This window comes from Onthophagus taurus, chromosome 7, assembly GCF_036711975.1.
Source record: "Onthophagus taurus isolate NC chromosome 7, IU_Otau_3.0, whole genome shotgun sequence".
NCBI lineage: Eukaryota > Metazoa > Arthropoda > Insecta > Coleoptera > Scarabaeidae > Onthophagus > Onthophagus taurus.
Genome location: NC_091972.1, coordinates 38,255,674 through 38,278,410, shown reverse-complemented (window position 1 = coordinate 38,278,410; position 22,737 = coordinate 38,255,674). Strand labels below are relative to the sequence as shown.

The following is a 22,737-nucleotide window of genomic DNA, read 5'->3' as shown; positions in this document are numbered from 1 at the left end:
ACATGAATCGTCATCATTTTCACTCTAGTATATAGTCCGTCCGTCGAAAGAAGTCCACTGCGTCATTAATTTATGGGGTTATAATAGACTTGTATTAACTTTTTGCGTCTCTTTTTTTTACGTGTATTAAACAAAGAAAACAATATATTATACAAGTCTATTAAACCCTATAAATTAATGACGCAGTGGACTTCTTTCGACGGACGGACTATATGTGGTTAAATTTGTTCTCCGAGTCACCGAAACAGCCTGTATAGGGAATTCCACCTAGTTTCCCGCAGTCTTCGGGCGATTTGCTTTTTTCTACAATTCTTTAAAGTTTGCTATACTATGCATATGTCTATTGCGAAGGCTAACGTTACGTTCAATAACATTATTTATGTCTGTAGTTACAATTAAATTAATTGAATGATTGGTGCAACGTTCATGTTGTGACAATATTAGGTATATCAGAATTATTGTTATGGATCTTGTTCAAGTAGACCAAAAGTAGAAGGGACTTCTGGACCCGGGATATCTTCTGCGTCCTCTCCAAAATTAGGAGTCTCTTCATTTCCTTCTTCCACTTCATTAATGCTAAAGATTTTAAACGCTTTTATAAAATTTGATGCATTATCAGTTATGGTGGTAACAATTTTTTCGGAATTAATAAAATACTTGTACAGTTTTCAACTTAAATGCAATATTTTTACGATCATGTTGGCCTTTAAGCGTTCAGAGGATAAAGCCACTGACGTTCTGGAGTAATCTGGATTGATTCAGTGACATGTTGTGCCCAAAAAGCTTCTTTGACCAAATATCTGCCATAGTACATACAAAATTTTGATCCGAATTGTTTATTTGGTGTCATTCATATGATCAATAAAAAGGTCGTCCTACCTTTTTATAGCGATTTTTCTTCTCAAGACTGGAAAATTACTGGAAATTATTATGAAGTAGTATTCTGCTATCAAACTGCTTTTGACTGGTAAATTTTGATCATTTTGAACATTCAACTAATTTTGTGGATTTGGATGGTTTAGTACTGCTGGATATTTTTCTTTTTTCGACTTTTTCATTTTTTTTAGGAATGTTTCATAATCAAACGTATGTTGTCGTTTCAAATGCTTAAAAAAAATCGGCTTTTAAACCTCTGATTGTTTTACTTGCTCGCAAAAAAATTTGGTAATGAGCTTCGATATATTGATCGTTATTGGTCGATTCCGGGCAAGTCTATTTCAAGTCAATAAAATGTTTGTTATAAGTATACAAGTACATCCAAGGACATCTAGTTTAATTGTTCTGTACTACTCGCAGGTTGAATTGAAAAGTTTTGAGCACAAAATGTATCACTCACTTGGTATTTGCTTGTCCATATAAAGTGAATCATAGTAGTTTGTGGTTATGGCGCAAGTTTGTTGAGAAGACTTTATCCATCATCTTAGTTATTAATAGGTCTTTAATTCTAATTTTTGGTAAGTGCAATCTTTAATAGTTATTATTTGCATTAAATACAGTCATTTCTACCTAATCTTTTATTCTTTCTTATTATTGCGTAGAGAGCACAAGCCCCATAAATTACCATGTATTGGAGCAACTGCGCTTTTGGTACGCACTTGTCCCAGTTTATAATTTTTTATATTTTACCTCGCTTTTTCTGTTTTCCAGCACACTTTCCTGTTATTTCGCTAAGAATAAAAACCTTTAACATTTTCTTGTTCTTCTTTTAGATTGGCAGTTTTAATTATTAAAATGGTCCTAAGTTATATTCGACGAACCAGTTTTCGGGCTGTGGAGTTCCTAAAATCTGAAACAATCATGTTAAGTTGAGTGTAAGAAACCGTAAGAACGAAGTTTACGAAAAATCAGAAATCATCTGTGGTGCATTTAATCTTTTTTTAAATGTTTTGTATTTCATCATTACGTCTCAATTCATTCTTGAGATACGGTATTTGAATTTCTATTCTTAAAATCTACAATAATCAAATATGCTTAGTTGGAGTTTAAAAATAACAACAACTATGTTTATGGAAAGTAAGAAATTATTGGTGGCACTTTGAATCTGTATTAAATTTGTTTTAAGATCCTATTAATTTCGTGATTATATCTCAAGTTGTTCTTGAGCTATGATATGTCAGTGGATGGAAACTAATTACTAAATTTATAATCTTGGGCTATTCATTCGTCGGCTCCCTCATTATCATCACCTCTTCTAATTAATGTACAACGTGGCGATTTTTTTTTGAAACATATATTTAAAAAGTACTGTTTGCAAATAACAACTTCAGGCTATATTTTGATAATGTAGACTGATTTTGATTTCTTCTAGTGTGATAAGAAAATGGTCTAATCAGTGTAAAACAATAAAAATAAGTGAAAAATTATTTTTATTTATATAAATAAATTAATGTAATAAAAATATTTCCTAAATAACAATCGGTTTTCAAGAATTTTCAAAACTTCGTCCAAAATTTTGTTGTAATTGTAAAATCGGTGGTGTTTCGTTTGTTGAACCCTCTCTATATTCCATGTAATTAGGATAATTTGACTGATGTATATGGTGCATTGCCGGTGGTAAGATTTGGTTTGTATTTGGCATTGGTAAAATTCCCGGAGGAATTTGATGATTGCTTCCTGAAGTTGCTTGACCCGGATAATTAAAAAACCTTAAACATTAAATAAATAAATAAAATCAAAGAATCATTTTAATTTACCACAATCTATCCCCAAGAAAAATTGGTCTCGGTGCTAAAATTCCCATTGATGAATAATATTGTTGGGCTAATAACTCAATATCGTTTGTATATTTTCTCTTCCATTTCGTTCGTCGATTTTGAAACCAAATTTTTATCTAAAAACGATTAAATTAAATGAAATAAATTAATTTTTGTATATTATTACTTGAGTTTCGGTTAATTTTAAACTTTTTGAAAGCTGACACCTTTTAGCGACAGATAAATATTTATTTCGTTCAAATTCCGCTTCTAAACTTTTTATTTGTGCCGCTGTAAAAGCGGTTCGGGGCCTCTTTTTCCTTTCTTCCTCCGATTTGTAATCGGAAAATTGGGAATCTAGAACCAAATCAAAATAAAATCAATAAAGTAAGTAATTTGCGTCTCGACGAAATTAGAATTTAAACGGTTAACGATCCAAAAAGCAACCTCCAAGAATCAAACGCTATCTGGCGACTGACGAAAACGTTGTCGTCTTTAAAAGCGCGCGCTATTTAAAGTCGAACGGGGGCCTATTAGGGGCGTTCTGAGAGACATTAATTTCGGTTATAAACGGGGTCCTTCGCTATACTAAATTAAATATATACCGCGGAATCCGAAAATGTTTTAAATAAATTTACGGTCACCGCATGGAAACGATACCGAGATGGTAATTAGGGATAATTGGCCGTGTTGTCTCGACAGATGTTTAACGCGCAAATGTGTGCACCCCCTTTTGATGTTTTTGCGTGCTGATGATCTTTTATTTATCACGAGATTTATGATTTTTTCAAGAATACTTTGATGTTTTCGACTCTTATAAAAATAAACTTATTTTTAATAGTTAATGGAATTTAAATGAGAACGGATGTTGAGAGGGGTAAAAAGGGGTTCTGCCAACGATAATTAGACAACGTTTAGTGTCACTTTGTCTCACCGGTAGATCCTGGTCAATTAGGCGTTGATGAATGTTCTCTGGTAGCGCTTGAATCTTTCTGGCAACGTCTTTAAAACCTCATCCGCTAAACTCGGTGTGGGACTCGAGAGTAGTGTATTTTTGTTTACCGATTTTACTGTAGTTGTCCTTTACGTATGTATGTATATTTTTGTTCCTCTAATCTTCCCGTCTAGAAACGCGAGGGAAGGGAAAAGAAAAGGAAACTCCAAGGCAATGAAACAGTCGAAAACGCGCTAATTGGTGACAGTAATGAATGAGCTTAAGCTCCAGACGTTTCAAATGGCTCTGATGGTTTTAAACGGTCTCCTAACCGGTGAAATTATACGCGTGGCTACAGATTTGTTACGTTGAGAGATTTAAATTTGGAAACTTGTAGTTGATGCAAAAGAGTTGGCCTTAGGGATTATAAAAATAGCGAGTAATTGTTCAAATAAATACAATGATTACAAAATATCATTTATTTTCTTTAAATTATTTAGTACAATATGCACATCATCTTTATTTTTCATTTTTATGCGCAATATGTACTCCAACATTACAGAGCTGGACATGACCACAAAATAAACTGTTTACAGAAACACTTTGTGTTATGATAATATCATCATTTTGGGATGTGGATTCACAATTTTGACTTATTCATATCGAAACCCAGTTCGTCTTAGAACAGCTCTCGTGATCAAACGAAATACAACTCTCATATCTCTAAGTCTTCAAAACCATCCATAAACCGTTCATAGCAGATTAAATGGGTATTTTTATTGCTATCTCATCGCATCCGATCCAAATTCGACCCTTTTAATTTTTGCAATGAATGCACATGACCACAAAGTAATCCAACTTAAATCAAGCTAACCTAACTGCAAAGCAACATATCTACAAAGCAATTTAATCCCAACACAAACAAAGTTCAAAGCAACTCAACTACGTAGTAACGTATACCTGAACCAAACCAATTCAACCCTACAGTAAGCCAAACCAACAATAAATTTGAAAAACTAACCCCTAAATAAACGAATGCAACTCTAAAGCAACTTAATCTAACTCAAATCAAGGTAACCTAAGCCCGAAAAAACTTTACCACAAAAGAATTTAAGTTGAAATCAATCTAATCTCAAAAGAAACAACTCAATCTCAACGCAATGCAATCCTAAAATAAGGCAAAACCATAACAAGTATCTCAATCTATTGTGATATAAATTTGATAGAAATCCAAGATAACTCCAAATCTACATAACGTAATCGTAAAGAAACCCAATCTAAGACTTACGAGCTCTCTTGTTTGTGATCTCCAACACAGTGGTCTAAGTTCTATTTGTATGAATGCAAATAAAACAAAAAAATAAACGTATATAGTACCTATATTAGAAATTTATAGCAAGACGTCTGCTCTAATTTTTGGTTATTTATTAAGTGTTTTGATCAACACTTCTTATTGTCAGTTATCGATGTTATCATCGATTGACAACGCTCCTATTTGAAACCAGTGCTCTGTTTGATGTTAAAAAGCACAGTAAGCCCTATTTACTGTGCTATATGGCGATGATTTCAAAATATGACGTGTATTAGATAAACAAAATGATTGTGCGATTCGTCCAAGCTCAAATATGCTAATAGAATATGTTACAAAAATCATAATACAAGGGAAGGATTTATCCTTAGCGTCATCTAACTGCAATCGAAATGCAACTCAATTGACCCTTGATATCCTCCGTCATATATTGTATTCTCCAACTAATTGCGTTATCGGACAAAGGCATGTTTTAAAAGCAGTGTGCAGCCATGCTGTTTACCATAGCTACAACAGCCGGTAGAACAAGTATACGATGATACGAGGTAGCCTTGTCAACCATGCTATGGTGACTTTGTATGTGCTATGTGACCTGTGTAGCCAAAACTTTTATACAATCTAAGAGGTAAAACAATGAAATGCAAACAAAAGAACGAAAAGCTTCATAACTGTTTTATTATTTTGTAGTGTATAAAATAGTTTATCAGACTAAGGAAAGGAATAACAAATTAAATTCAAATTCCAAACTATCTTGGACAATTACCTAGAGTTGCAACGCCGACAACTTCAATCGATACAATTTGATTTCAAATTTATGCAAAATTCAACACTATGCGAAGAGTATAAAATGAATGTCTTTGCTCTAAAATTTAAAAATTAAATACTTCGCTCTAATTGTTACTGATAATAAATCTTCGGGTCATATCGATAAAAGTGTTGTACGACAAGAAATATAGGCTTGACAGCCATCCTTTTAGAAACAGATATCTTGCATAGTTTCAGATAGTTTCATGGTTGGCATTTTCTTGGCTGTCAAGTGAAAACAAACACTGAAAAACAACAAAAATGGCAATAAAGGTCCAACCAAACCAGATCAAAGATTAAAATCAAATCTTCCTTTTCTTCTTGAAGAAAGTCCTAGGCTTGTATTACAAATTCGTTTCATCTTGAGATGAGGATGTCCAACACTCCCTGCACCGCTTAAAGGGGCGCCTTGCATATGTACTCGTTTCAACCACTCCACACTTATCTAGAATATCCTTTACTACAACTTTACATACTTTGTCTATTATTCTATCCATAAGTACATTAACAATTTTTTAAGAAAAATCTTCATTTTCTTTTTTCACTCATTGGGATTTTGTCAGTGATATGTTGACACAAGTGTCGAGTGAAGATGTATTTTCTTCAGTTTGTTGCAAAACTTTCGCCATCTTCAATAGCTCGTTAGTTGTATTATCTAAGCCCGGGGATTTACCATTTCTTATCTTTCCCATTTCTTCTGGAACCTTGCTGGTGGTCAACACTTCTACTCTTTGCCCATGTATAAATAAGAATTTTATCCATGTTGCAAGTTGGGAATATATTAAATAATATACTAAAAAGATATACTAGAAGAAACTTCTTTAACTTGCTTTTATTTAAATATATATCGAGACTAGTTTCGAGGTTACACCCTCATCTTCAGTCGAAACTAGCAAAAGCGAAAAACACATTAAAATAAAACAGTTCAAAAAAACTTACAGTTAAAATTTCAAAGCAATTTATACATGAAAAGCGAAAAACTCAAACGAAAAACATTATCTCGAAGAAAACTTCTTTAAAAGGTTAACACGTTTTAACACGGTTTAAATACATTGAAACAGGCCACAAGATAGACTATAATAATACAAAACTTCTACATAAATGTGAAAAAGGTTATAGGCTAGATCTGCTCGAAATTTTAGAAATTAACAAACACAAAAATAACAATAACTGCGAATTATTAAATGATCAGCTTCAATTATATAATAAACCTATTTTCATGTCTCTGAGAGATCATAAAACAATTACATAACAAGTTTATTTGCCCGGGTAGTTCAATGCAGGTTTAAAACCCGCTCAAGTCTTTTCCCCAGTTCCTTTGTTCTCGTCTCACCGTCGACATCTTTTCGTTTTTCGTTTTTGACAAAATTTTTAATATATTTTGATGTACGTTAATTTTACATTTTGAATTATATTGTGAATGTTTTTGTTGTAATTATTTATTTTTAAATTTTAACGTGTTCATACCTTTTAAAGAAGTTTTCTTCGAGATAATGTTTTTCGTTTGAGTTTTTCGCTTTGGGATCTCCACTATCGCCAGTTATAGCTAATTTTTACATGGAATTATTCGAAGAGGACGCTTTGAAGAAGAGCCAGTGGAAACCAAAACTATGGCTCCGATATGTGGATGACACGTTTGTGATATGGCAACATGGTCAAAAACGGCTCCAAGAGTTCTTGGATCACTTGAACTCTCCACATCCTATGATTAAGTTCACCATGGAAACAGAAACTGCCCAAAAACTACCTTTCCTAGATGTGTTGGTCACCAGGACGACAAATGGAGATATAGAACTTGGTGTATACCGAAAGAAGACCCATACCAACAGGTATTTACAGGCATGTACACATCATCATCCCAAACAGAAGAGGTCCGTGATCCGTACATTATTTCAGCGAGCAGCGAGACTATGTGAAGGAGAGAACTTGAAGAAGGAATGCTAGGCACCTCAAGAAGAACGACATCATAGTGCGGTACGGCACGGTCAGCCAAATTCGGAACACACTCCCGATAGCCAAGGACAAACTAACTCCATTAAAAGGAGCGGGAGTCTATCGACTATCGCGTAGTTGTGGGAAGGTTTATGTTGGCCAAACTGGACGCAACGTCGAGTGCCGCATCAAGGAGCATGAGAGGGATGTAAGGCTGAAGAAGATCCAGCAGTCGGCGGTTGCGGAACATTGCCATGCAGAGGGGCACCGAATAGACTTCGAACAAACAAAGGTGCTAGCTAAGGACAACAGATACTAGCAAAGACTGACAAGAGAAGCCATAGAGATCCACCGACATAAAAATAACGTCAACAGAGAGGATGGCTGGGAGTTTAACAGAACATGGAAGATGGTGGTGAACACGAAGACCTCTTCCCGCCTCACTCCGGACGCGACGCAATTAGTTAATAATTAGCTTGTAATTAGCGTTAACTGATTATTAATTAGTTTTTCCCGACTTATATATATGTAGTTACCGATTTTTGATCTTGTCACTTCGAACCAGTTTCTGAAGAAGGTTGCAACATGGCATCCGAAACGTCAAACCTTTTATTAAAAGACGCACGGCAAAACCCGAAAGTTTCTAGTTTTAGTTCTAATTTTAGTTTAATAAGCGAATAATTGTTCAAATAAATACAATGATTACAAAATATCATTTATTTCCTTTAAATTTTTTAGTACAATATGCACATCGTCTTTATTTTTCATTTTTATGCGCAATATGGACTCCAAACTTACTGACTTGGACGTGATCACAAAGTAAATTGCTTGCAAACAACTGAAAATGTACTCACAAGGAAAAGTCAGAATTCCAAATTCAATAAACTTTGTCCTGCAACACTCCGCGAAACCCATGCCTGCCACAACTCTCACACATCTTCGCTGAGTACGGAAGACAAGCGAAGCGTGAGCAGAATGCCCCCAACACAAAATGCCGTACGTCATATGAGAATAAAAATGTGCAAAATAGGCAGCAAGTGCCATCTTCGGCGATACCACTCTCACTAAGCTATGAATCAAATAAATACTGGTATTTAACCTTTTAATGAAATGAAGAACATGCTCCTCTCATGTAAGTTTGGTATCAAGGTGATTTCCGAGATATTTAACTGAGCTATTGTCATTTAAAGTTTGCGGCCTCAATGAAAAAATTAGGGACTGTGTTTTGTGTTCATTCACACTAAGACGATTCTCAGAAAACCAGTTAAAAACATTTTTTTGGGATTCATCAACTAGTTGCTCCAGAGAGCCAAGTGTTTCCACTTTGTTCTCCACTTCTGTTTTCTCTTTAGGTATGTTTATTGCCAAATCCGAATTAAAACTAAAACTTAATACAACTAAAGCAAAACTTAAACAAAAATCATTCATCGTTTCTGCTAAATGCAATTATTTCTGTAAATATACAGACTAATTTTGCTGCTTTATCATTTCCTAATCTATTTCTTAAGGTGGATTGTATATAGGATGAAAAAAGTCGCTCACTATTGGCATATGATGCTACCGCAGTATGTAGCTGTTGAATTAATTTGATTGTAATAGGATCCAAAGAGCTAATAGACTTCCACCAGGCTAACGGTTTGACATTATCTATTAATTGTTTTGAAAACATATACATCTGTTTATGATAGTCGGTAACACTTCTGGATAATGCATCTCCACATATTCCCTTGCAATATCTAATTATCCCTGATTGAGATTTGCTCCTCTACACCGATGATCTAGTATATTGGCTAAATAATGAACTTGAGTTAACGCCATTTCTAAGCGGTCTTGACCTTTCTGTACATCCATTTCGTTAAATTTACCATTAATAAGTTCGTCTTTAAATGATTTTAATAATTTTACCCAAATTTCAGTATCTTCGCTTATAATACATGAACTACTTTGTACACGGTCTAGTGCTACAGCAATACATTTCAATTTTTTAAGATAATCTTGAACGGTTATCTTTAAATCTGAACCATTTACAAGTTTGATAATATCTTTGTCAATTGCTACTCTGTTTGCCGAACAAATGCTGTATAAAATCGGCAAGCTTTTTAAATAATTTTCCAAGCAGTCCGCCACAGTATCCCAACGAATAGCTTGCGGTAGAATTAAAGAAGATCTAAGGGCTTCTTTATATTTGGCGTTTGCGAAATAGTACTGTTTTTATGTTACTCTTAATTTCTGGAATTATTAAATTTCCTTGTAAGTCACGGGTTAAAAAATTAAATATATGAATAGAGCAGCCATAAGTTATCATATCTTTTTGGTCTAGTTCCTTGACCGTTTTCTATAACTACATTAACAACGATGCATTTATACGCATCCTAAGATTTTTTCATAACTTCAGCAAATATACTGCAGTATGGCTGTGTCGAGATAGAAGTGAATTCACAATTTTGACTTATTAATATCATAAATTCAAAATTCTCCCAATTTCATGCTGTCAAATTTTGCTTTCAAACTGTTATCACAAGGTAACTTGATAAGCTCTCTCCTTCTATACAAAAAAATTTCTTTGCTGCTGTTGCGATATTTTACAAAATAATAGCCTCTTACATATCTAAGTCTTCACTACCATCCATAAACCGTCTATAGTAGATCAAATGGGTATTTTTAATGCTATCTCATCGCATATAGCCTCATGTAACTCCGATTCAAATTCGACTCTAATTTCTTGCAATAAATGAAGTGACCATAAAGCAATCCAACTCAAATCAAGCTAACTTAACTTCAAAGGAACATATCTACAAAGTAATTTAATCTCAACACAAACAAACTTCAAAGCAACTCAACCACATAGTAACCTATCCCTAAAGCAAACCAATTCAACCCTATAGTATGTTAAACCTCTATTTGGAAATCTAACCCTAAATAACCGAATGCAACTCTAAAGCAACTCACTCTAACTCAAAGCAAGCTAACCTAACCCCGAATGAACTTAACCACAAACTAACTCAACTTTAAAGCATGCCAATTAAATCCCAAACCAATGCAACCCTAAAAATAAGGCAAAACCACAACAAACATCTCAATCTATTGTGATATGAATTTGATAGAAATCCAAGTTAACTCCAAATCTACATAACGTAACCCAATCCAAGACTTTTGGGCTCTCTTTTTTGTTGTCTCCAACACAATGTTCTAAGTTCTATTTGTATGAATGCAAATGTATAATACCTACATTAGAAATTTGGAGCAAAAAGATTTCTCTAATTTTTGTTTTTTTTTTAATTAAGTATCTTGACCAACACTTCTTAGTGTTCAGTAATGACCTAAACTCGTTTTATATCAGTTTAACAAGCGAGCGGAGCAGTTCTGATATCCTTCTTATTGTCAGTTATCGATGTTATCATCTAACAACACTCCTATTTGAAACCAGTGCTCTGTTTAATGTTAAAAAGCACAGTAAATAGGGCCTATATGAAGATGATTTCAAAATATGACGTGTAATAGATAAAGAAAATGATTGTACATTCATCCAAGCCGATATTATAAATATTTGGATATTTTGTATCAATGTTGCAAAATATCCATAACGTCATCTAACTGCAATCCAGTTGATCCAACTAATTGTGTTATTGGATAATGGCAAGTTTTAAAAGCCGCGTTCAGCCATGTTGTTTTACATATTTAAAATAAGCCTGCAAAACAAGTTCTTCTGCGATGATATGAGGCAACCTGACAAAAATAGTCACGTGGTTTGTCAACCATGCTATGATGACTTCCTTTGTTGTCAAAACTTTTATACAATCTAAAGGTAACTCGACAACAACTTCAATCGTTCCATTTTGATTTCAAATCTATGCAAGATGGATTTTATACGAATTTTGGCGAAAATTGCAAGATTCGAAAAAATTGTCGATCATTTCAAAAATTTATTTCTCAAGAACTAAAAGTGATTTTTCAAAATGGCTTTTTGCATTAAAAAGAGGATACTTTAATTAATAATTGGTGATATTTCCACAAAGATCCTTTAAGAAATTAATTTTATAGCGAAGTTTGAAAATTATCGATGAAAATTGCAACATCGGAAATTTTATCAAAACTTCAAATATTGTTTTGTCAAATACTAAAAGCTATTTTGCAGAACGGGTTGGTTCATTGGAAAGAAGACACTTTTATTACCATTTCGGGAAATTTTCATACTCATATTCCAAGAACTGGATTTCATACGAATTTTTAAAACTTAATCGGCGGAAATAGCAACATTCCAAAAAATTGTCGATTATTTCAAAAATTTATTTCTCAAGAACTAAAACCGATTTTTCAAAGTGACTTTTTGCATTAAAAAGAGGATGCTTTAATTAATAATCGGTGATATTTCCACAAGCATCCCTCAAGAAATGAATTTTGTAGCGAATTTTGGAAGTTATCGATGAAAATTGCAACATCGAAAATTTTATCAAAACTTCAAATATTGTTTTCTCAAAAACTAAAAGTTATTTTTCAAAACGTGTTGGTTCATTGGAAGAGGACACTTTTATTAACACTTTGGGAAATTTTCATACTCATATTCCAAGAAATGGATTTTATACGAATTTTTAAAACTTAATCGGCGAAAATTGCAAAATTCGAAAAAATTGACGATCATTTGTTAAATTTATTTCTCAAAAACTAAAAGCGATTTTTCAAAACTGCTTGTTGCATTAAAAAGAGGATACTTTAATAAATAATTGGTGACATTTCCACAAGGATTCTTCAAGAAATGAATTTCATAGCGAATTTTGAAAATTATCGATGAAAATTGCAACATCGAAAATTTTATCAAAACTTCAAATATTGTTTTCTCAAAAACGAATAGGTATTTTTCAAAACGTGTTGGTTTATTGGAAAGAGGACACTCTTATTAACATTTTGGGAAATTTTCATACTTATATTCCAAGAAATGGATTTTATACGAATTTTTAAAACTTAATCGGCGAAAATTGTAAAATTCGAAAAAATTCTCGATCATTTTTAAAATTTATTTCTCAAAAACTAACATCGATTTTTCAAAACTGCTTTTTGCATTAAAAAGAGGATACTTTAATTAATGATTGGTGATATTTCCACAAGGATCCTTCAAGAAATGAATTTTATAGCGAATTTTGAAAGTTATCGATGAAAATTGCAATATCGAAAATTTTATCAAAACTTCAAATATTGTTTTCTCAAAAACTAAAAGTTATTTTTCAAAACGTATTGGTTCACTGGAAAGAGGACACTCTTATTAGCACTTTGGCAAATTTTCATACTCATATTAAAAGAAGGGGATTATATCCGAATTTTTAAAACTTAATCGGTGAAAATTGCAAAAAACGAAAAAATTGACGATTATTTCAACAATTTATTTCTCAAGAACTAAAAGTGATTTTTCAAAATGGCTTTTTGCATTAAAAAGAGGATACTTTAATTAATAATTGGTGATATTTCCACAAGTATCCTTCATGAAATTAATTTTATAGTGAATTTTGAAAATTATAGATATATATTGCAACATCAAAAATTTTATCACAACTTTAAATATTGTTTTCTCAAAACCTAAAAGTTATTTTTCAAAATGGGTTGCTTAATTGGAAAGAGGACACTCTTATTAACACTTTGGGAAATTTTCATACTCATATTCCAAGAAATGAATTTGATACGAATTTTTAAAACTTAATCGGCGGAAATAGCAACATTCCAAAAAATTGTCGATTATTTCAAAAATTTATTTCTCAAGAACTAAAACCGATTTTTCAAAGTGATTTTTTGCATTAAAAAGAGGATGCTTTAATTAATAATCGGTGATATTTCCACAAGCATCCTTCAAGAAATGAATTTTGTAGCGAATTTTGGAAGTTATCGATGAAAATTGCAACATCGAAAATTTTATCAAAAACTAAAAGTTATTTTTCAAAACGGGTTGGTTCATTGGAAAGAGGACACTTTTATTAATCATATTCCAACAAATGGATTTTATACGTTGCAGTAAAATTGACGTGGCTAATGTTCTCCTGAAGATGACTACAAAATAGTAGTCGAAACCGGTAGAGCCGAAAAATAAAAATTATCCATCTCAAACATAGTTATTTTACTTATTTAATTAATTCACCAAGATGGAAAGAAATACTGTTAAAATTTTCGATAAGTGTTCGGATTGTTGTAGATGGTCTGACGTGCCAAACCTTCTTCGGAAGCCAGCATATTCCACTGGTTGGTAGTCGTCCAGTTTTGTTGTGAGTCGGCTTGTGATCATTCTTATCATAAGCTTACATAAGTGTGATAGTAAGCTTATTGAGCGGTAGTTCTCCTCCATATTTGATGTTTTCAGCGTTTCCAATGTTCCCTACCAGGTACAAAACTCTACTATTACAAAAAAACTCCTTCCTCAAGTGATGTTGTGATAACAATAAACAATGAATTTGATTTGATTTTGACGTAGAAAAGACTCAACTTTAAATTTAAAAAAAAAACTAAGTTGAAAATTGTTTGGTGAATCTCCTTGTTCTCACTTTTGTAAAGTTCACTGTATAAATACTGACATATTTATGGGAGTATCTTGTATCAAAGGGTTGCCTGATGAGTGTTTGATCTCATACGGTTCAGTAAATTAGCAATTATGGTCCGCATCTAATTTTGAATTGGACTCCGGCTACATAACTGCTTCTTTTCGTGACCTAATTGCACTTATTTCTAGCCGTAAAACCGCGTCCACCGGCTACCAATAAACTTGTTGACACGCCCAACAATCTAGGACCGAATTGAATTATGAATTTTGGCACAATCGCAAACGTTAAGTGCATTTAAACTTTAACTGTTCAAAAATACATCACAATTTTAATACTGCAGTTGTCATCGCTATTTTCTATTTACATAATATTTAAAATCAAAAAAGAATTTATTTAGAAAAAAATTGTTTTAAGACAAAAAAACAATGTTTTAAGCAAAATATTTTCTTAGTCATTATTCTTTGTTATTCTTATTATTCTTAACATAGTTTTTGTTGTTTTAAAATGAAAATCGACTCGTAAATTAACGCGATTTGTCATCATGGGTCGTTAAAGAAACTGTCGTCGCTGCCGTTGGTGAATTTCGGAGACATTTAAGCATCTATTTTAAGGCGTCGGGACGCTATGCGTCTTCCATGGACCAAGTCGTGTCGCAAGACATGTTGCTCCAAGGCACTTCCGACCGACTAATTGCCAGTACATGACAACGCTGTCTAAACAGGGATTAATATATTACCTCTTGGTGTAGATATAAATTATTTATGCTGCTTGAAAAATATCTTTTACAATCATTACTTTTAAAAGGCGTAAAGGAAAGTCAAAATAACATTAAGAATTAGAAACGATTAAAGTATTTGCAACATTTATTTCTTTAAAAAAACAAAGATTTAATTCTAAAACTAAATTGAGCCAAACAAAGAAATATTAAAACGTCTTTTTGGATACTCAAATCGGCTTGGTACCAATTTAAGTTGTAAATAGAATCAGGTATTAATAGACTCTAAAAAAGATAATAAATTAATTATTAAAAAATAGCATATAAAATTAACTCACTGTATAAATTAGACTTTGTCCCCTCGAATGAAGAATAACCAACATAGTAGCAGCAAAAATTAAAATGAGGAACCCTTCCACATCAAACGCTGTATATAATTTCGAAGCTGATATAACAATACAAGCCATGTAATAAAAACCTTGGGGTACCACCAAAGAATTTATAAACATCGTTGTATGTTTGAAAAGTTTAAAAATTTCTTGATGATAAATAATAACATTTCGAAATTCCCCACTCTCCTTTTGATCATATATAAAATGAATATCATCGAGTAAACACGTGATATGTTCCAAACGGATATTGATCATCTCAATTATATAATAATATAAAATAACTAACATAAATGAAATTTTAATAAAGAGAACGCACGAAAATATTTGAAACAAAACAATAAATAAATTAATCGTTGAGGGATGGTAATAATTCATAACCGAATTTAAAATAGTATAATTAAATTGATTAATTTCTTTAATTTTTGAAGAATTCTCAAAAATTATCCAATTAGATGCTACGAAAGTTGCAGAAAAAGTGAAAATGCGAACCAATTTTATAAACATTTTAATAAGATTGTCGACAAATTTCAATTTCGGAGGAACCCCAAACTTGTTGAAATCAATCAATAAACCGATTAATTCAAAAAATTGTTCCCTTCGATTTATAAAAACAATCTGAATAGATAGGAATGTGAGACAACTCATTAAGATGAGAATAGGAATGTGAGATTCTGAAAATAAATAAAAATTTTTGTATGAAACCAAATATTGGGAATACTCACGAATAAATTCGCTTTTAGTAACAGCTAACCCCATGTTAATAAACACCACAAAAACACAAGCGCAATAATGTATCCCATTCGTAGCTGGGAAAGCGATTAATTTTTGAATATTTTCTTCGATTAGGTAATAACCAAAAGTTTTAGCCATTTCGAAAAGAAATTTTAGTTAAAACTAATGTATTTAACGATGTTCCACGTTTTATAAGTACATAAAGGCTGACGTAAGAAAATATTAAATATGCATTTATGAAGGATATTAAATATTTAGAATGGTATAAGTGAAATAAAATGGGATTTTTATTAACCCTTTAGTCATCATTTTAAGTAAATTTTATACGTATCAAGCACATCTAAACTTAATATTTAAATATTTATGTTATGAGAAATTAACCCACTATAAATTCTTCTCCACAAAGAGATAAGAATGTTGGGTTAATAACAAAGTTTGAGTTGTAATCCTTCGAACGATTTATCACGGAATTAGAGCTTTCGGTTTGCAATCCAATTGACCACATTGTATTACTACTAATGGGTAAACACCAACAGCAGAGACATTATGCAAAAGGTACAGCAGAACATACTGCATCATCTGAAGATGCTGCAAGGATCGGTGAATTCCTATTTCTTTAATTTTAGATTGTGCAATAAGTCCAGATAGCAGATAGATTATATCATGTACGTGACAATTTATAATTAACAGATCTAGAGAACTATTATAGAATAAGCTCGACATTGAAGCTATTTTCAAAGATTTTCGAAGAAGAAATTTCAGGAAGCTTTCGGTAGCTGTGAGGAGCAGCAAGGCTTAAAAAAAGGTTAAAGATAGACTCTGTATTGTCGAGAATAAGACAAAGAAAGAGACGCAAAATGACAAGTAGAGTACTCATACAAACCGGCATAAAACAAAGAGACTGTCTAATATCAAGTTACCTGATTAACATAAATTGGCAATACAAGTATATGTCCTTAGAAAACAAGGTCAGCATATATGTATAAGACCTGTACAAGAATAAACATGATAGAGACAAGAGAACAAAATGCTACCATAAAAAGAATCTTGAGAACAGCGGAGGCGACGACACTAAGGTCATTAACAGAACACAACTTAACCGTAAGACAGGGCAGAAAAAAAAGCAGATGTCTTAAAATAAGAAGATATTCGACATCATTGTTTCCAAAACGGAGGGAATTAATTTTCTGAACTTGTATGATTTAAGGAGATTATTTTATCCAATAATTATAACTAATGACACTCTACAAAGAAGATATTTTAATTAGTAATTGGTGATATTTCCACAAGAATCCTTCAAAAAATTAATTTTATAGCGAATTTTGAAAGTTATCGATGAAAATTGCAACATCGAAAATTTTATCAAAACTTCAAATATTGTTTTCTCAAAAACCAAAAGTCATTTTTCAAAACGGGTTGATTCATTAGAAAGAGGACACTTTTATTAAAACTTTGGAAAATTTTCATACTCATATTCCAAGAAATCGATTTTATGCGAATTATTAGAATTTAATCGACGAAAATGGCAAAATTCGAAAAAATTGTCGATCATTTCAAAAATTTATTTCTCAAAAACTAAAGGTGATTTTTCAAAACGGCTTATTGCATTAAAAAGAGGATACTTTAATTAATAATTGGTGATATTTCCACAAGGATCCTTCAAGAAATTAACTTTATAGCGAATTTTGAAAATTATCGATGAAAATTACAACATCGACAATTTCATCAAAACCTCAAATATTGTTTTCTCAAAAACTAAAACTTATTTTTCAAAACGGGTTGGTTTATTGGAAAGAGAACACTTTTATTAACACTTTGGGAAATTTTCATACTCATGAAAAGATCTATTTCTGACCTTTAGGATTCTTTCAATTTTTTTCATTTTATTCTGTTTACTAATCTAAACAGCTTATATTATCATAACGATTTTTAGTTCTAATTGATAAGTATGTTATGCACAACAAAAGGTTGGCATAGCACAATTGGAGCACTCATAACTTTCGGTTTTTAGCTTGATCACGTTCGAAACTCAGGAAAGTACATGAAAATACGAAGCCCTTAGAGAAATTCACATTATTCTATAAAACCCGTATTTTTCCTGATTGTCAGACCATAGCAGTTTTTAATTGCTTGATTGCAGTCACTGTCCTAGAGCACACCTGATAGCTTTTTAGGTTTTTGCTTGAGCTTTTTAACCATATTCTAATTACAAAGTGAAAATCGTCAAAATACCAAAGTTGAACGTTTTTATTATTAAAATGGATTATAACTCGAAAGGTAAAGGTCACGGAGAGAAACGTTTTAGAAATAAATTGTTTATAATGAACCCAAAAATCAAAATCCATAAACAGATTTAGGCTGGTTGTCCCCTGGAAAGTCCCCAAAATATTAATGGTGAACGTTTTTATTATTAAAATGGATTATAACTCGAACACTAAAGGTGACGGAGAAAAATGTTTTGGAAATAAATTGTTTATAACGACTCATGAAGACATAACCCATAACCAGATTCAATGTAGTTGTAACTATATCTTAGTTGGAAAGTAAAAATCATCAAAATATCAAAATTGAATGTTTTCGTTATTAAAGTGGCTCATAACTCAAAAATGAACGGTGACGAAGAAAAATATTTTAGAAATAAATTGTTTGTAATGAACCCAAAAATCAAAATCCATAACTATGTAGATTTAGGTTGGTTCTTACCATATTTTAAGTACAAAGCTAAAATCCTGAAAATATTAATGTTGAACGTTTTTATTATTAAAATGGATATAACTCGAAAGCTAAAAGTCACAGAGAGAATTGTTTTAGAAATAAATTGTTTATAATAAACCCAAAAATCAAAATCCATAACCAGATTTAGGCTGGTTCTAACCATATTTTAATTACAAGCGAAAGCCCCCAAAATATCAATGTTGTACATTTTTATTATTAAAATGGATTATAACTGGTAAGCTAAAGGACACGGAGAGAAATGTTTTAGAAATAAATTGTTTATAATGAACCCAAAAATCAAAATCCATAACCAGATTCAATGTAGTTGTAACTATATCTAAGCTGGAAAGTGGAAATCAACAAAATATCAAAATTGAATGTTTTCGTTATTAAAGTGGCGCATAACTCAAAAGCTAACGGTGACGAAGAAAAATATTTTAGAAGTAAATTGTTTGTAATGAACCCAAAAATCAAAATCCATAACCAGATTTAGGTTAGTTCTAACCATATTTTAATTACAAAGCGAAAGTCCCCAAAATATCAATGTTGAACGTTTTTATTATTAAAATGGATTATAACTCGAAAGCTAAAGGACACGGAGAGAAATGTTTTCGAAATAAATTGTTTATAATGAACCCAAAAATCAAAATCCATAACTAGATTTAGGTTGGTTCCAACCATATTTTAAGTACAAAGCTGAAATCCCGAAAATATCAATGTTGAACGTTTTTCTTATTAAAATGTATTATAACTTGAAAGCTAAAGGTCACAGAGAGAAATGTTTTAGAAATAAATTGTTTATAATGAACCCAAAAATCAAAATCCATAACCAGATTTAGGCTGGCTCTAACCATATTTTAATTACAAAGCGAAAGTCCCCAAAATATCAATGTTGAACGTTTTTATTATTAAAATGGATTATAACTCGAAAACTTAAGGTGGCGGAGAAAAATGTTTTGGAAATAAATTGTTTATAACGACTCATGAAGACACAATCCATAACCAGATTCAACGTAGTTGTAACCATTTCTTAGTTGGAAAGTGAAAATCACCAAAATATCAAAATTGAATGTTTTCGTTATTAAAGTAGCTCATAACTCAAAAACTAACGTGACGAAGATAAATATTTTAGAAATAAATTGTTTATAATGAACCAAAAAATCAAAATCCATAACCAGATTTAGGTTGATTCTAACCATATTTTAATTACAAAGCGAAAATCCTCAAAATATCAATGTTGAACGTTTTTATTACTAAAATGGATTATAACTCGAAAGCTAAAGGACACGGAGAGAAATGTTTTAGAAATAAATTGTTTATAATGAACCCAAAAATAAAAATCCATAACCAGATTTAGGCTAGTTCTTAGCCATATTTTAATTACAAAGCAAAAGTCCCCAAAATATCAATGTTGAACGTTTTTATTATTAAAATGGATTATAACTCGAAAACTTAAGGTGACGGAGAAAAATGTTTTGGAAATAAATTGTTTATAACGACCCATGAAGTCATAATCCATAACCAGATTCAATGTAGTTGTAACCATATCTTAATTAGAAAGTGGAACATTTTTTTCGAAATATCAAAATTTAATGTTTTAGTTACTAAAGTAAGTCATAACATCTAAAGGCAACGAAGAAAAATATTTTGAATATAAATCGTTTATAATGAGTTAAGAAGATGTAATTCATAAGTAAATTAATTTTGTTGTAGCCATATTCTAGTTAGAAATTCAACATTCCCAAAATATCAAAATTGCAAACTGAAAAACTGTAATGGAGCATGTAACTTGGCATAACTTGCCTCATTATAAATACTAATAATTTATCATTGTATTATAATTGCTATTGTACCCCAATAAGTAACTATAGCAAAGGTTGCCGTACAATCCAATTGAAAGAAGGTAATCTTACCTAATAATAATAATAATAATACTTTATTGTGTTACTAAGCTGCTGCTCATACACTCATCCAAATAAATACATATCCAATACATTTTTTTATTTAATAAATACACCAGCATAAACAAAAACCAAGAGGGTATGGTGGTTATAATCCCGATCCCTGCATTTCGGAACTCCTGCACAGAATAAAATGTTTTCTGACACAAATTTTTTTTTAAGCTATCTTTAAAAATCCTTTTATTAGACTCTCCTATTAATTCACTCGACAGTTTGTTAAGTACCACTCGAGATAAGCACTCTGGCCCAAGCTGTGTTTTTTTATCCTTATTCCTAGTATCATGCTGATGAATATCGGCATGTATCGCAAAATGTCCCCTGCTATCAAAAGCATACAGAGCGCATTCGAGAATAAAAAGTGAGGGTAGAGTTAAAATCTTTAATCTATTAAAAACATCTCGACAGTCTTCTGTGTACCCAAGTTAATGAATTACTATTGGCATCTTTGCAATCATGCACGAAATATCAGGTTATACAACTCAATGGAGAACACTGCCATAAAACGTGTTCTATTGATTCTCCATCTACCACAAAATCTTTGTCTAACGATTATCATAGAGCTGAAAATTGCTGGTTCTGCAGTTTTAGAATATCCCATAACCCTTTAATACTGCTAACATCATTCTCATTCAGCCAATGGCAAATACATTTGCTTAGAATGCTGTATGATACATACAGCACTCTAACAACAGGCTGTAAACTTAGAGGAAGGTGTCAGTAAGTGCTGTAAAGATTTTCCAGGATAATAACAACAACTCACTGATCAAGTCAAGTGGGAGTAACCTCACTAGGAGAACGAGGGCAAGATGTTACAGTAGATTATCGTTGTGTTCTTATTTAGGATTATTTGCTTCCAAATCACTAACCGGTATTAATGGATAATAATGGTTTTCAAACAACTAAAATATATCTCATGTATCTCAGTTCCACTGGAGTAGAACTCCAGATGATTAAATCCCTTCTTAGTCTGAACAGGAAAACTCTGTCACTCATTCACTTATGAAAATGATGCACAAAAAATCTTACCAGTTGATTGGACTCTAACAATATTATACCAGGAACCTCAAGATCTAACTCATTTAAACATGTTATCTAAATTGTTATACAAAATAGTGAAAAAACTGATATAATATTAGGAAACAAAGTATAAGTATATAAAATTAAAACTTATGTGTATAATTTTAAAACTATTAAAAAACTCTTACCTTCAGAAAATCGCCTTGAAAACATCGCTTCCGGATTACTCCCAACATCCAAACAACGCCCATTTACCTCATTAGTCCCATCACTTTCCCGCAAAAACCTCAAACTTTCATCTCCATCATCGGAACTCCCATCAACTTTAATCAAACTCTCCTCGTCCACTTTTTCAACTACATCCACCAAACCACATTGATCACTTTTATTTTTTTCCGTCGATGTTTCATTTCCACTTTCCGCCAATAACGAATCGATCATAAAGTTTTTCGACTTCGACGCGTTATCTTTCGTTTCAATTTTACTCAAACTTCCAAAAGTTCTTGCTTCCATTTCAACTGATTTAACTTATAGTTCCATTTAGGCGTCTTAATTCTTTCTGAGAACGAATTTTGGAAAATGATGGTAGAAATCAACTCGTTATTGTCTAATAGGCGGTGCATCTGATGGTCTTTAAGTGCTCATCATTAGAGCGTTTAACGGGCGTTCATGTGAAATTGGTCCTGGTCCAATAGCCTCATCTTGGAGGTGGGATTTAAACGGGATGTTACAACCGGGATAAACGGGAAGGGATAATTGAGATATATTTAGGTTTTGCTAAACATGTGTATAGAAGAGGAGAAGACCATGTTATTAATGGATATTGTTCTCTCTTAATGACGATTTATTTTTTTTTTGCTTATTTTAAGGACTGCTTTAATTTTAATCCATAGACATTGGCTGTTTGTCAAAAAATGGATTAGTTAAAAGATTGATCTCATTAATTTTGTGATTTTAATGTTATAAATTTTGCCAAGACTTAATTTCTTTTTGAAAGTTAAAATGAACATAATAA

The 22,737-nt window shown here is 31.9% G+C and overlaps 1 protein-coding gene across 2 annotated transcripts; it reads right to left on the bottom strand.

The window, feature by feature from the left end:
• Positions 1-2,349: 2,349 nt before the first annotated feature.
• Positions 2,350-22,552, bottom strand: LOC111423048 (homeobox protein ceh-19-like). Of its 2 annotated transcripts, none has more exons than XM_023056301.2 (4): positions 21,911-22,552; positions 2,881-3,050; positions 2,697-2,830; positions 2,350-2,645 (listed from the first exon to the last, which is right to left on the bottom strand). In XM_023056301.2, the coding sequence occupies exons 1-4, from the start codon at positions 22,233-22,235 to the stop codon at positions 2,423-2,425; spliced, it is 852 nt and encodes a 283-aa protein (XP_022912069.2). In that variant the 5' UTR covers positions 22,236-22,552; the 3' UTR covers positions 2,350-2,422. The 2 variants fall into 2 exon arrangements, with proteins under 2 accessions (XP_022912069.2, XP_022912068.2); XM_023056300.2 differs by having other exon boundaries at positions 2,694-2,830; positions 21,911-22,538.
• Positions 22,553-22,737: the final 185 nt, after the last annotated feature.